We start from the raw sequence: 16569 nt of genomic DNA on the forward strand, positions 1-16569 counted from the left end.
CACAGATAGGATTAGTAAACTGTCTTTTATTGACACGTAAAATTTCTAAACGACGCAGAGATGTAGAACGTTTAAAAAGATCGTCGAGCCCAAATAATTTATATGTGTGCAGACACAAAGTGGCATAATTGGCGCGGTTTGCAGTGCAAAAGCTACACCGCAGAGAAATATAGAAGCGCAGTGTTTAGAACGTAAAGTCTAGGTTTCCAACCAGTCTGCGTCCAACGAGAAAGCGTCCTTCGACGTCCGGTCATTTGATTACTCGAAATATAAGCAACCGAATGTCGATTCGGATAGAAATGCCTAGTATAAAAAGAAAGGAATATACTTGTGTCATGTCCACGTGATTCCCCCAAAATTGACTTGAGTGGATTGGAAATATACCTCGTCCTTTTATAACTGCAGAGGCCTGCATTTATAAAAGGAGGAACGGGTCGATACTCGGACGTTTTTCTTTACACATCATAAATAGTGCAGTCAACATCATTTCGTGGTAGCTCATGGTAATGTCAGTGTGAAGCTTATTAATGAAATTAGTTTAAAGAAAAATCACTCGAGTAAGTATTTTAATCTTTGTTTTATTATTGTGCATCGTTGTTGTTTTTGACGCTGCGTCAAATCTTTGTTCCATTTGTCGTTCATTTGTAGTTCGTTTGTACCATTCCATACTTCTTTATTCTTCGAATTGTCTTCGTTTTCGCCATCACGTTTCTCTCTCCCATTCACATGGACATCGTACAAGACTAGAAAATGTAATTAAATCATTATCAATAAATTATTACCTTTTTATCTTAATACATACAGTCATATTGATGTTATCTCATTCATCATTACTGCAGTAACCAAAGTAAGACACCGAGGAGACTGGATCTTTCGAGTAGCCTTGTGAATAATATACGCTTATTTCGATTTAGTTTAAGTCAGCAACCGTATAAAAGGTCAGCACGACTACTCATGTTACTCTTTATTATTTACTTGTTTTAATGTAACTCGTCTGGTACCGGCTGGCAATAGCGCAGTAAGTCTGAGCCTGTCGTCTTAAAGATGTCGTCCACGGACAACGCATGATTCCACGATACGCGTAGAATATCGAGATTAGATATTTACATGCTTTGATTTTACACTGGAGTTTCCTCGCACTGACACGCAAATAGAATTTGCGCGACGTACGAAAAACTCGTCTCCTTCAACGCATTATATTACTCTTTCTTTCTCCCCTTTCATCTCTTCATATGACTTTCGTTATGTGTATAGCTGATTAGCGTCCTATAATACGCAGGGCGAACGAAGCAGGTAACCTAACGTTATCCGCCTTCATCACGCCAGCGTGAGTCACCACCACACAGTCGGTAATTAACAGATTTTCGTTTGACTACATGAACGTATCCGTATTCGAACGTAGTCAGATCATTGCAAGTGTTCGTGTTGCAAAAATTTGTGAGTTTATCTACAAAAATTTACATTCACATGAACTCTCTGTGCGAGGTTGGCTGATCATCGTGCTGAGCTACTCTTGTACGTGGGGAGGGTTGTTTCAAATTTCTTCAGAATAACCCTAAAGCAGTGGTAATCTTTAGCTTATTGTTCCAACAGTAACTGAACCGTTTGATTCCCTCCAGGGAACAGCAAAATATCTGTAAATGGTCCAGCTTCTTCTGAAGGGTTTTGTATTCTTTGGGGCTACAGCTTGAGAGGTTTGTTGTTTTCTTCATCTCATTCCTTTGTTTCTCTTCTGTTCGGTATAATTTCATAGTTCGTACACAGTGATTGACTTATTTAGATGACCATAATCTGGAAATTGACACGGTCGTTGCGAGCGTCGATATTACGGGCACCTCGAAGACCACACGAAATGCGCAATTCAGTTTTCAACGGTAAATCTTCGAAGCGGAGCATAACAAGCAGTGGCGATGCTCGAGCCGACCGCGGGAAGAATCGTAGCGGGAAGCCTCGATATGGAGAATAGGCGACTCGAACGTTACGACGATTCTCGCAAAGGCACTCGAGCTCAAGTAGGTTACTACCTGCGTTATCTGTGGTATCTGAACTGTCGGATGAAGCCAATGGTACTGGGACGAAAGCAGGATCGGGACGCAAAACGACTGCCACACACGGCTCGCCTTGCCGATACCCGAATTGCTCCTCTGCGGTGCACCCGGGTTGGACCGTTTGAATTAACTGGGACGGGAATGCCGCATCCCTAGCTGTAGCATTGTACGCGCCGACCAATGCTAGCAAGTCGGAGAGCTGCGCAGCTTGTTCGGCCGACTGCGTGGGATTACGTCGATTAACGATGATCACCTGCGAACGGTCGACAAGATCAGTGGGTGCGGGAACAACAGAGAGCGCTCCGGAGCCTATTCCTGTTGCCATCGCATTGCCGAAGATGTCTTCTGAGAGCAGTGCCGAGGCACCACCCTCAGTGCGCCCGCCGAAAAGGACCAGTATTACAATACAAAGCGCCGTCAGCATCGCGATCAGTACGGACGAACAGTAGACAGCACGCATTAACGTCTGGCGGGATGAAACCGATGAGGGCAGTTTCGAGTACAGGCTGTTGCAACAAAAAAGTATTGAACAAATAATGAATGCCGACCATTAGAAATGATTATTTTTAAGCTTCCTTACTGTAGTCAAAAAGGTACAATCTTTTTGGTAAACAAAATGAATCACATATTTTTACACAAACGTAAAGTGAACGTATCATATATATCTATATTCGGCGGTCAAGAAAATGGAAAAATCGTTCTGCTGATCAGTATACCTTTCTTTCTTATTTGGTGGAATGGCATGATGAATCACTGTTGTTGTCGTCGTTAGCGCTGGGCAATATGGCGAATATGGCGGTGGTGGAGGATTGTTAGCTGGGTTGCATCCATTAGTAAGCTGGCGGGTATCATTTTCTGTCGAAGTAGTAACGTTGGGGTCTCCGCTCATCCTAGAGGCGATTCTAGTCGAGCTGGCCTCCGAGGACGTCTCTTCCAGGTCCTGATAACCATTCGGATGATGTCCTTGAGCATTCAACTGTGGCTGTGCAGTTGCTCCAAATGACTGCTGCTGCTGCTGATGTTGTTGATGTTGCTGCTGCTGCTGTGAGCTAGCCAATGAACTGCGAGATTCACTAAGTGTAGGAGATTCTACCGGGCGACGGAAACGTTCGAGGTCAGGCGGAGCCACTGAAGTATGCTGCGGAACTCGAGCCTGAGAATGCGAAGTCTGCGTTTGTTGTTGAGGGTAGTACGCCGATAAAGGCGGCATTGCTGCTTCATTCGACATCATACTACCGGTGATGGTGGGAATTGCGGTAACTGTCGGACGGGACATGATTGCTGACGAAGGGGTCGCCGATGGTTGGCATGGGCACTAAAAAAAAACCAAATAGGAGAGACTGATTTAGTAACACCGAAAAACAGATTTATATAATAAGGGTCAATAGCAAACGTTGAGACGGCCCTAACATGATGATTATTTAAATTGTTTAGCGATCAAACGGTCTCAGTTATTAATGTTATTAAGATTCTAACGGAGAAGTTCAAGAGGAAAGTTAATTTGGAAAAATAATTTTCGAAAGCAACTTTTTTATGCGATTCTCTAAGTGCTCCTAAGTGTTAAATCCTTTGCAAGAGAGTCTGAAAAACGTTTTGCATAGACAGATGCATTTTTAAAATTAATCGAAAAGATTCACTATAATTGAATTTTCTCCAATTATAGTTTTGCATCTCCAATATTTAATAACTTTCATGTACATAAAAGCCTAATTATATATGCGTCGTAAGCATCTGTAGGAGGAGACACGGCACGAACCGGCTTGAGTCGTACCACTGTGCAGCTTTAGGACGTTTCTCCTGTTGGCAATGAAAGGGCATTCACGTCAACTGCACAGAACATGCCGCGCTTGTGTTCTGCTGTCTGTTTCATAAGGTACACTATAGCTACTCGCGGGCCTTACGCACAGTACATATATATATATAAACAAGTAACTATGTGGCACCGCTTAGCTTTACGATGAAGTCGCTGACCCTGATGGTCAACGGTGTAATCGGTACACACCGACAAAACGTCACGTTGTTTAGAGAGGAGACGACACGAAGCCGGTATTTGCGTTTATATGCAGTGCTTTTATATGGTTACATGGTTTCGTTGATGTCGCGAGAAAACTGCGTCCCGTAGAACCATGCTCCCATCGCTCTGTGAAGTCCAGTTAGAGCCGCTTTGCCTCGGCGACTCACCTAATCGAAGCTCAACCCGAACCAGTTCATTCATGCGGTGCAGACCTTGGTTTACGCCGGCCCCTTGACCCAATGGTCTACTCTGTGCTTACGGTACTGCACCATAATTGCAACAACAGATGCTCGTAGATGGTATGGAAAACAACCACTGTAGGCTCAGCGGCAATAGCTTTTTTACAGGTTGACGCCATAGGATAATAAAATGGGGCGGTATGTAGCCCAGCTATAAACCTGCTTGTCCAGTCTGACAGACACCCGCACACATAGCGATCGGGCTGGCTGTCAATGCGAATATCAGTAGAGTAAATGTGTAGATATTCCAAATCATTGATTCAACAAGCTACGGTACCAGCGGTGGGACGTGCTTCAGACATGCCAATCTATCTATGTTTTATCGACGTTTTATGCCGTTGATTACTTGATGACCTGGTCTTTGTGAACATCCATATTTCGGTGTAGACTGGTTGTATAATTGCATTTTCTGCGGCTTGCACATGCAGTACATTCACCGACCCATAATACTCAATTCTAACGCAGACTTACAGGCGGATTCCGACACGTCACTATGATGCTAAATATCTGGCAACAATGTTTATATCTAAAATTTACGGCGGGTCCACCGGCTTTCCGCTTCCTGACATAATGACGTTCACAACAATGCAGTAAAGAAAGCTAGAAAGGTCCAACGCAGCTAGACCACAACGATAGCAACGGCCACGGGATGTAAATTTGAGTTTGTTCTCTTTTTCAATGTCCGATTATTTTGTCTTTGTCTATATTCACCTCTGTCTATTCACTGTTGAGCGAGAATCAGAATGAACAGCCATGAATACAAGGCTGCGTCAAGTATCCAGCCCCTTTAATCCAATCTTGTGTGATATGCATATATCAACTTAAATTTATGTTCATTAAAAGTTCATCAAAAGAAAAGACTGCAGTGAACGAAGAAGTATGTATCTTCGAGGGATTCAGATAGAAGACAGTCAACTTTTCAAGTTCAGTTGAGTGCCAAAAATCCCAAAAGGAAGTAGGAGATTTAAGACTGGACAAGCGTCTGAGTGCTACACGAAGTTCCATGTTGATACTTTCTTTTTTATATTATCATTTTCTTGAGCAAGTACCAATATTTAGGCCTATCGAAGCGATGTGAGATTTGTACCGATGCATGTTTCACTTAGTAAGCATTTTTTTTTTCAACTCACATCATAAATGCTCTTTCGATCTGTTTGGGGACGTGAAAGACGATCGATAATTATTGTGATGTTTTGGATTTCCAACAAGATACTAACGGCTACTGCTGCATCGAGCAGTAATATCGACTATTACTTCTACATTCGTGGATTCCCACCCAAATGCTGTCACATCTTACTAAAAGTACGTCAAACGAACGAGCCAACAACATGTTTATTCAATAAAACCCACACATGTATGTGCGTTCCTTGGTTTGTCTGCGCCTGTGTGAGCCTTTTCAAAAACACGGCGCATCGACCTACAAAGTCGAGATGATCGTGCAATATATCGGTGAAGTAAGAAAAACATATATGTACCTTGCCAACTCCATTAACTGTACACCTATTCACTAGTTATTCGAGTCCCTCCTGCCGCCCCCGCCAAACCGATTTTGGGCTCACGGTGAACACGATTTGATTGAGTCGAGAAACTGTTGGCAATGAGTACCGAAAGCGTTAGCGGTACTTGTTCACTTGTTTGTGCTTGCTCACCATTGCTTCGTGTCTGTAGGTTTGTTGTATATGGGCAATTCGTGATGGTTTGTTGACGTCGTGGCACCTACATCTGATTCTATTTCTATCTATTTAAGTTTTATTTGATTTCGAAGTGGTGCGGCATGAGCGATGCACAGCAAAAGCAGTAGACAGCCCACAACAACTATCTTGCATGCTTCGTCCCAACGAATGGCCGACCGCACGATTCCATCTCGCCCCTCCTCATCTGTATTGCCTGCTCTTTCTCTCTGGCAACGGTTGGGCTTGCACTACATGATACATCAAGATAGCAAAAATCTATGCCCGTCATGGCACAGCCTGTGTTCCTAGTGTGTCATTTAAAGAGGCGATTGTGATGATAGCAGCAGAGCTTGCTATAGTGCACAAAATGTAAATCGTGCTGATAATCGTCCAGCAAGGATCTACGAAAAATATAAAATCAAGTTGAAAAAACTTATTGCTTTTTTATACCGCTTTTCAATCCAGTTCTATCCGCTAGTTAGCTTTGCGTCTCCTTTCTAGCTATCAGTCCGCTCTATCTGTTTCTCTCGCATTATCCAATAAACAACGATTAGCCAGGCAGCTAAACACGGGCATGCATACATCTCGTACTCAAACAGAACTGAAGCCGTTTTCCCCAAAATTTGTTTTTATTTTATTTGTTAGCAAATCATTATGTCGAAACGCCGAAAGAATCAACGAGGACGAAGAAAAATAAATTTTTCAGAATAGGAAAAATAGATTGCTAGCAATGCAAAAAACGCCGAAGAGCAAAAAAATCGTGTTTATACATGCAAAGCCGATCACTCTCTGGTTCTTTCTCCTTTTGCCGAAAATCACTTTTGCTGCAACCTGTTGTTGTAAATGGAGGATGCCGCCAAAAGCTTAAAGTTTCCTTTCCGTGCGCTTATTTTTCCATCTTTCGGTACCGTTTGCGTTAAAGAGCCACCACGGCCAAGCTTTTATCACACGCAGCAGCGTCTAGTTCCATCACAAGCGACAACAATATTGTTCTTGCCTCTGTCTAAGGAGCCAAAATAATTTATAGAAGAAATAAGCGCCTCTTTCTTCTTCATTGTTCCCTAGTCGGCGCGCTTATTTTCGAGATTTCGAGACTGGAAAATAGGAAAAAGTTTATTTCGTTTTTTATTATCACTATACAAGACGATAGTAGTCAACGGGTGCATGAATGGTCGCGTGTCGGCTGCTACCAGTTTGCACTGGGCTATCTTGGCTACGTTCTTCTAGAGCTAACTATGGCAACTATCGCTTCTACTGTCATGAACGAAATTCAAACAATAGGCAACCAGTTACTGTCAACAAGGTTCGCTTGACCCATATAGCAAAAATTTATAACTAACAATGTTCAACATCGAATACACTCCCAGAAACCTAGTATTGAGCTAGTGACGAATGATTGTTTGGTATTCACAACAGCTTTATTTGCCTTCAATATCTCTCATTTCCTATTACTAAACATAAATTGCTTTAATGACCGTAATATAAAAATGTGGATTAACTACTGTCATTCATCTAAGGGGGTACTTATTAAAACGGGATACGTCGCCCAATCTTCGAGTGATGTTTTCGAGGTGGGTCATACCAGTTATTGCTTGTCTCACGGTAGACACATCCAAAAACGTTCCTGAGAGAAAGAGTGCGTGAGGAAGACTTTTTGAAACTTGGGAATTCGTTCAGGGCTGACCGTTCTCGCCCGTCATTGTCGTCCCATACGAATGAACGAGGTTCAGCGCGACTTTATTCTCATTTGATATCAGACCACAGCGTAGGCAGAGCGACAACGAAAGAAAGAGCCAACATTGACAACACCCAAGAGGGTTTCCTAGTGCGCCTGTTCTTTGATTTCGCTGTTCTGCTGAGCGACCGTCGCTCTGCAGATGAATAACATCGTAGTATGTACCACCGTATTGCAACTGATTTTTTTGCCAAAGCATTTGAGAGTGTAATTTTTGTATTGGTGGACGACTACGCTGGGCTGAGCACAGACGACGACAACAACAACCACAACACCTTTAACCCGGCAGTAGCGCAATTGCGCCCTTGTCGGCGAGTTTCATCAGCAACGAATACACACACAGGGACACAGTTATCTATTATATAATACTATACACTCTGTCTGGTGGTACACACCAAGTGCGATAGTGGGGGAGACGTCTCATTTAGACGATATTCATTGCTGAGGTCCAGAAAAAGCTTCGTGTTCATCTGCTGCCTGATCTTAGCCTCAAGGCCGATTGTATTGTAGTGTCAGTAGTGACAGTAACCGCGCCGTCCATATCAGTATATGTATAAAATCTTCTTTGGTTTGGTTCATTCTGCCGTATTCATAGTTGTTGTAACACGACCATCACCTTCGGTATAGCCTAGACGATTTGTAGGAAACGATCTGTATGTAGGTAATAATGTGTCGATGTGGCCGTATGTCCGGGAATTCAACAGGCAACTATTTCTCAGGCCTCTCTCCATTGTATTGCAAAAGTTGTAGCGATAATCAGCTCAACAATCGCTTCGATAGTAGGCAGTGAAGGTTGAAGTTGCAGTTCAGATTAAGACTGGCAGCATATTGTAACTGAAGCCGCAGTAGTCCAAATTCACACCTACTGAGACACATTTGAAGGGGTAGAGCTCAGCTTGGTGATAACCTGCTCTGCACGTCAGAACAGGCGGTTTTCCAGTTCAGTCCATCGTTTGCGGCGTCATCTATGCATCAATTCACAGACGTAGATTCTACAGGTATAGAAGAGCTGAACCGTCGACAGGTTTGGAAAAATGTAGGCAAAGATCGGGCGTGTTAGATGCCCGTGCGGACATGCACAACACGATTGTTATCGATAGAAGAAAAACTATCTATATTATCACAGTTATTATTACTATAACTATTATGGTTTCGTGGTATTACTAATACGGTAAGATTTATAGAGGTATGGTCTGGTGGTTGCAGAGCCATATATATATATATATATATATATATATATATATATATATATATATATATATATACATATACGTGGTAGTATTCCCGCACCCTTCAATTCTTAAACGTAGAAAATAGCCTTCACGAGTTCAGCCAGTCTCTGCTAAATCAACATGTCCATAATCGCTAGCAGTAATACATCGCTATGATTAACAAAAGCGAGGGGTGATCTGCAGTGTCCAAAAAAGAAGTCTTCGCTAGCCAGACATCACACCCCTATGTATCTAGCAAGAGAGCGGCAATATATGTGACTAGTATGGAGCCAAGCATTCGACAACTTTTTGTGCTGTCTTACTGTATCGTAGCGCTGCATAAGACTGCGTGAGAGCATGAGAATTCGGCGGCGAATAGGACACATATCTGTGAATGTTGAGATCAAGCCTACAGAAGCCGGCGTCAAGAAAGGTCGCTCTGCATTTGCGCCTAATGCGGTGCAGGGATGCAGCGGAGTAGGCTATGACGAATTCAAGAAGTACCCAGCTAGACAAGATATACAGAGGGCCAAAGCAGGCGGGCGTGCCATTGCTGCCTGTGCTTGCCTCACCCAATGCTGTTCTGCGCCAGTGAGCTCCGTTCAGAGTAACGGAATCAGTGCGAGCAATCGCTACCCCTGAATTGGGTGAAGCGGGTGAGCAAGCGATTCTTCTCAAATGCCCCGTGAGAAACAACACTAACGAGGGACGACCATCACAAGAAGAGAAATACCAAGAGGACGAAGGCGGTTGTAAAGAAAACGAAGTTGTACAAGGTAAAAAAGCAGGCTCGACCCCGGCGAGAAAAAGCTGAGAAGAACAGCGAGCTAGGCAGCATTAGCAGCAACGGTGAAGAAACGGAAAACGTGTATAGTCTTCCCGGCTATCCTGTAACGACTACACCGGTGGCAACCACTGATGTAGTCATTACAATAAGCACTGATGAAGGTGAAAAAAAATTAAACGTATCAGACTGGGCTCAAATGGGGGGGTAGGGATAACAGAGCGGGAAAACAAAGATGTCAAATCTCTAATACTAATACCCACTCGCCCTTAGAGAAAAAGGAGCAAAAATTGGAACGGTAGAATTAGAGGAAAAGTCGGCACATTACCGCTTGGTATAGCTTGCCATTATCGCATCATTTCGAATAAACGACGAATAAAGCACAAAAACTATTGGTGAGTCACTGCCTTTTCCCCTTGCTATGCAGTAAATTGGGACCACATTATGATTCAACTTGCAATACTACTCATGATGATTCAATAGCATACCGCTCAATCTATGTACATGGAAATAAAAGTAAAAAATTTGTCTAGTAGCAATAACGGTAATGAACGACAGTGTTTCAAGGTGATTCATGTGTGACCACACTACGTGTTGTCCTCATAGCACACTTAGCTCTATGGCTGACACATACAATGCGGCGATATCTAGCAGAAGCAGTTCTAACAATTCAAGGCTTGGCAGTATTACGTAATAATGATGAATTCTCAAAAGCCTCTAACACAGAACGAACTTATTAATGTCACGACGCGATAGAAAAGCCAGCCTTTTATTCAGAAGCTCCACCATAAAGGGCGGCTTTTAGGTGGCAGGGACTTCGCTTAGCGGCAGCAAAGGCAAAGCCCGAAAAGCTTTGACGGCGGTGAGTTTGTGGAACTGAAGCAGGGTGGGGGCGTTGCAGCCGTTGAAAATGCGTTAATACCCAGACACCTCAATGTCTCCTCTTGATTAGGCGTGCTATCGAGCTGTGCTACAGGGGCGCGATCAAGAGTGCTCTATTTTTCGAAACGTGAGTAAAGACTCCTGCCTTGCTCCTTACTGCACGCAGGCATTATGTGGAGTCGAGTAATGCAAAGGGCCAACGAAACATATAGAAGACCTTATACATCCACTATTTATCTGCACACATTGTTGCTCCTGTAGGCAATAGTCATTCTGCAATCTAGCTTTCTCTTTCTCGTTGTCTGTGTGCGTGTGTCCATTATTCATAACTTTTCAATTTTAACGACCACGACGCCGTGCGCCGCAAATAGCGCGGTGTCTTTCTTCGCATCTCATCATTTTGCGTCGGCTACTGAAGCAATGCGGTCCGCGTCCCGTTTCGCCAAACTTAGTTTCTATATGAGTGAATATCTGTGTGTGTGTGTGTGTATTTTGGAACTGCGAACCAACTCTGAATAGATTTTGTTTTCACATTTACAGCAAGCGGCCAGAGGTGCGTAGATTGCGATGATTCTTTATCTGGTAGCAACGGTGACGGTCTATTATGTTGGTTTTGGGATGGAGTCTCAACTATACAAACAAAGCTGTTTTTATTTCTATCGTCCCGAGGAATTTGGACGTGCATTCTACTGGCAACATATATCACTGAAGAGTTAAAAAAATTTAAGCTCACATTTTTGGCCTTGTAGTCTCGTTTATCCTCATTGACAAATTGAAAGCTTGCCTTCTGCCGGGTCGTATTTATAGTGACATCGCTTTGAGCTTACTAAAAATTACGCGAAACGTTCGATTGACACTGAGCGAATCACACGTGAGCATTGGGCAGAACTGCTTGTGATTTGCCTGCCACCGATATCGGCTTAACGTCAGAGAGTTCCTTAGGCCTGGAAACTCCAAAAAGCATTATTAATTCCGAGAAACTTGTCGGGAATAAGTGATAATATTTAATACGCTTAGCAACAGTAATAATAACGAGACGGTGCAAAGCGAAAAATTCCTTATTGTTATTGTTGCTACAGCTGGAGTCACTGACATTAGCTGGCCGATAACTCGGGGAAGGAGCGATCGCTTTTTGAGAGGGGCCGAACATAATGACGAAGACAATCTTTTTTCACGCGTCGATGGTTGTCCTTGTTATATATAACAATAATGATAAATAACAATTCAAGGGGCAATCCATGTAGGTATATGGATAGCATTACTTTAGTTGTGTCGGCTCCTTTTCTACAAGAGACAGGCACAAGCGCAGGTAGCTGTTAGACCTGGTGGTCATAGCTGTGACGGCGCGATTTAAGGCAAGCATCGCTGGTTGGCCTATTATCAATGAGAATTTCTACTCAAATTCTTCCCATGGTCCAGGATACGACTCTAGTGGTCACCGTTGCTGTTGCGATCGACGTTCAGTGCCTTTCTTGATACGGCTTGGAAATGTTAACGGCCATTCACAACGAACATAGCTTGTGCTGACGCAAATGTACACACATCGGCAGAAACGCTTGCACATTAACAGGTCCCTTATATCTAGTGATAATACTAATAACGGCGATAGTAATGATATCGTTCCAATATGCTAATGCTGGACGCCGAGGCTCGTGGTGATAAGTTGTGCTGTAGCACCAGTACTACTTTAATTGTTGCTTCTCGGCGCTTTTGTCTGACTTTTCACTCTTTCCCTTTTTTTCACCCTCCCGCTCGTTTTTTCGCGTTCAGCCGAGCTCTGTCTTCACTTAGTAGAATTATGATTATTTTTGTTCCTGTTTTCTTATTACGTTTACGATCCGTCGGTGGTTGTTTTGCGGCGTGTAATTATCCCTCTTATGGCACTTGGCTTGCTTATTCTTATGTCACGTTTCTAGCGGCAGCGGTTAGAAGCAGTAAGAGTAACTATAACATTATTACCAGTTGGAAAAGCCGAACGCTGCCTGTCTAAATATGGCAACGTTTGAACACAAACAAATGCTGCCATAGTTGGTAAAACTCGCACAGACGATTTGTGATGCTGATGGTGCACCTACCCACCTACCAAAAGATAAAAGTCGACCATCAACACCCTGCTTTATACACGCACATACCCACCCTTTCACCCACACAGCAGGCAAACAACCACTCATCGTCGCTAGCACTTCTACTATTACTCCGGCTGTTATAATAATGAGAATACGTGGAATAACAGTAAAAACATTCAGCAGACGCGAACATTCTTAGACAGGCAGGTAGGCAGGCAGGCAGACAGGCGCAGATGGCAACAGGTGGCAGCCGTCCTTAATAGCGACGCAATAGCGTCCTGTCTGGCCGCCCGTCTGCTTTATCCCTTGTCACTCAGCTAGCCGTGTTCGTCATTTAGCAGCAAACCGTATTAAAAATACCTAAATACGCGTCGGCAAGATTTCAAGTTAAACTTTGCATCACGACATGAGAGAAGCAACACTTCTACAAACAGATATCCATCTAGCGCAATACGGGGCGCGGTGCGCCGTAGCATTTACTTAGTTACGAACGACTCTAGCGGGCTTTGGCAAGTTTGGCGCTAGCGAGGAATCACCTTCATTTTTTGAAGGTCAATATGAAACAAGATCATTCCATCGTAACCCTCGAAGTTTCGTCTAGTCGTGAACAGAAGTATAAGTAGTAGTAGTAGCAGGAGTCGTAAGTGGCGATGTAATTACAATGTGGAGTAGTCATCGGGTTATGGTCAAAATCACAGCCTTGAATTATATTTACCTATATTTTGATACTTATCTTTTTAATCATATATAATTTCATAAAATTCTGTTACCTATCCAGCAATGACAGGCCAAGTGACTAAGATCAATGGTTTTTATGCGTACTCACATAATTTTTTACGTTTTCAACTAACAGGCGGATAAAAGGGCTTGCTCAATTGACAGTTATATTGTCTCAAGCGCCAATACGTTCTCCTTATCTTAGTTTATCAACGATATTTTTAGAAGTTATATATAATATTAACTGTATCCATTTCCCGAGTAATGAAATAATAATTCACGAGTGTTCACTCATGTGATTGCCAGATCATTTCAACTGACACATCTGCACCGTATTCCCCCGAAAGACAACTAAGAAAGTAATTCCGCTCCGTCAGCCTTTGCGAGTCACTGTCTAAGCATATACGCATTGATTTTTTCCGCCTAAACTACTTCAAACACGGCTATATTGTACATGATAATAGCATGTCAATCCCTTGCTTACGTTCCCTCAGGAGATAAGTTAACGCCAGGGGGGGTTCCGTTCCTTTTGTTATGCTGACGCACACGAGCGTTATTCGATAGCTACCCCAAAAGACAGCTCAAAAGCCTCCAGCAAAAGTTGGAGAAGATCTGGTACAGGCAATTTACTGTTGTCAAGAAACTGTAAGATTACGGGCTAATTGTTACATCGTTCTGGGCAACTAAAACTGCTCCACGGGAGTCACAATCGGATAATAAGAAAGTTTTACTGGAGCTAACGATACTTGGTTTACTTTATTGATTCGAATTGCCGTTACTGAATGTACGTCTGTGTATTGCACATAGACTGATCTACATGTGGAGTAAAAATCAGTAGCGTGAAAATGAGGCCATACCACGGTAGCAGAACTCCGTCTACTATTATAGCCTTTGTCCCTTCACACACAGCGAATTGTTATCGCAGATGCATCGATCGCCAAGAGCCTCCCGCTTTTCCATCATTAAACTGATTTGTAATCAAGGCTCGCCAATGGCAGCTCAGTTCATTGATCATTTAGCTCATCATTTAATCGCAGAGCTATAATGACTAGCAGCCATTGGCAATAACAAGTAAATGTGAGTAAGATGACCGATTCGTTATTATCAGTATCGTAATCAGCTGGACTAGAGCCTGATCATTGACTTATATCAATATAAACTTTACATAGAAACGAGACGCATTTTGAGCTGACTTGGAGCTTTCTCTGTATCTATAGTATTAATATTGGGTATATGGGATTTCACAGTGATGAAAGTGTTCGCTTTAGACTGACGAACCCGCTGCTCTAGGTTCATCTTACAGGTGGACCCCTTAGGGAACACTAAGACTGTTGAAGATTACGGACGAGAGAGGCTATCTCTCATGTAGGCAAACTTCGACCCATGGCGACAGTTCGACTGAGCTTGATTCGCTGTCTACTCAGCATCTTTTGTTGCCGCTGTTGCTGTCATGTGTGACTCCTGCTGCTAACGCGCCTCCATTTCGAACGGAAGTTCAGCCGGATGTCCACCATGACCAGGGTGGGGGAGCAACTTCGATAGCGTCTGAATAGCGTGACGCTGATCTGTTCTGCTGTGGCTAAATCTTCTCGTCCACCTATACTCGCACTTAAGCGGTAGGTCCGGTTAGGGAGGAACAAGCCTGTGTAAGCCTGCCTTCTGCCTCCCGTAGTGAAAAGGCATCGACGTCAGCACCAGCAATCGTGCCTAGCACGATAACACACAGAGACAGACAAGCCGTGGAGGATCTGTCGTCCGCCTGAAGTGTAGCGGGTGGCTGCCTTTGGGCGTTGAACAAGTCATAGGCAAGTGACTAAATGTAGAAGGTGATGTTAAATGCTCGCACTATGAGATCAAAGAGAGCGTAATAGAGCTATGATAGTAAGTTTTACGTTATAGAGAGGAGACACTACGTCAGTAGGGGTCCGGCCAGCACATGGTTTTCTACCGCCGTTGGCGTTACGAATGGCGTTTTAGCCACGCTGCTGTTGTTGTTAGTCACAATGTTGCTAACCTATCGCTATTATTGTTGTTGTTGTTGTTGTCGACAATGACTATGACAACGACTAGATTCATTCTTCGGGTGTTTGTTGTTAGGGAAGATGTTGATCGGGTGAGTGATGTTGCCACGACACCATCTACACGCAATATACTACTACATTGGTAGCGGTGGTGTTGCTGCTGCTACTACTACGAATATTGTTGCTGTTCGGCCGGCGCTGGCGGTGCCGAGGACGGACGAACTTCGGGTCCAAGACGTTCCGATGGTCAGACAGGCGGACATCGCTGCCGCAGTAGACAGAAACAGCGCTCCGACAGAGCGCCTCCATGTGGCGGAATTGAGCAGTGCTCAACGTTAGCACTTGTCACGCTTCGGCAAGCGCCCACATGCGCACGTAGACTGGAGGCATACATTGAGAAAAGCACTCATATTGACTCGTACACTTAGAGCGACTCAGCTCAGGGATATATATAGGCACGCACACAACCTCACATCAAGATACCAGTCAGTTATTATGCTCTTATCCGAATGCTTGTGTCCAGGCAGCACTTACGCTTTAACATTGAACCGCCGCCCTCAAGATAGCGACGCAAAGCAATCTAACATAAAACATGATTAAATGAAGACGAACAAAAAGAAGAAAAAAAAAACGAAGGAATTGACGAAGAAGCGAAAGAAAATATAAGCAAATTCTTGCTTAAGCTGGAGTTGCTTGGCGAACGAAGATGGGGGAGGAAAACCGAGTAAAGAAAAGAGAATAGAATGATACAGAAAGGACGACAGAAGACGTCCACGTTAACAACAACGATAACAGCTGCAGCGGCCGTTCACGGTACTTCATCCGGTCGGTCGCCCGGACCGTCGATTCAGCGACGTACCAAGCGAACGAATGAACATTATCCGGACCGTGAACCAGATTGGAGCCATCATCTAACACTTCTTGTCTTGGTTGTGTGATTGTTCTCGCTGCCTTGGCTTTGCGTCTACGACAACAATAACAACACTGTTCCGCAACATAAGTCTTCTCTTTAGGACTGCATGACTGCCGGTGTTGATGGCGCTCAGATAGAGATACCCCTCGCGCGCGGCCACAGCACAGTTGAAGCCCATTCATGGTTGAAGCGTAGCCAGTGTTGGGCGGGTGAGGGCGGACGTAATAATTAGACTTACATCTTTACGTCATTTAACGTTTCTCAGG

At 43.7% G+C, this 16569-nt stretch overlaps 1 protein-coding gene across 4 annotated transcripts in view; it reads right to left on the reverse strand.

Moving 5' to 3' along the window:
• Positions 1-558: 558 nt before the first annotated feature.
• LOC111243616 (uncharacterized) overlaps positions 559-16569 on the reverse strand; it is a 49505-nt gene continuing 33494 nt past the window's right edge. For 3 of the 4 annotated variants that reach the window (XM_022789416.2, XM_086978766.1, XM_022789415.2), the window contains exons 2-3: positions 2765-3363; positions 559-2554 (exon numbers count right to left, since the gene is read on the reverse strand). In XM_022789416.2, the coding sequence (XP_022645151.1) occupies positions 1777-2554; positions 2765-3363 (1377 nt within the window). In that variant the 3' untranslated portion in view covers positions 559-1776. The remainder of the gene's footprint in view (positions 2555-2764; positions 3364-16569) is intronic. The other variant, XR_002670546.2, reaches the window with a different exon arrangement.

This window comes from Varroa destructor, unplaced genomic scaffold (genome assembly GCF_002443255.2).
Source record: "Varroa destructor unplaced genomic scaffold, Vdes_3.0 BEIS01000002.1, whole genome shotgun sequence".
NCBI lineage: Eukaryota > Metazoa > Arthropoda > Arachnida > Mesostigmata > Varroidae > Varroa > Varroa destructor.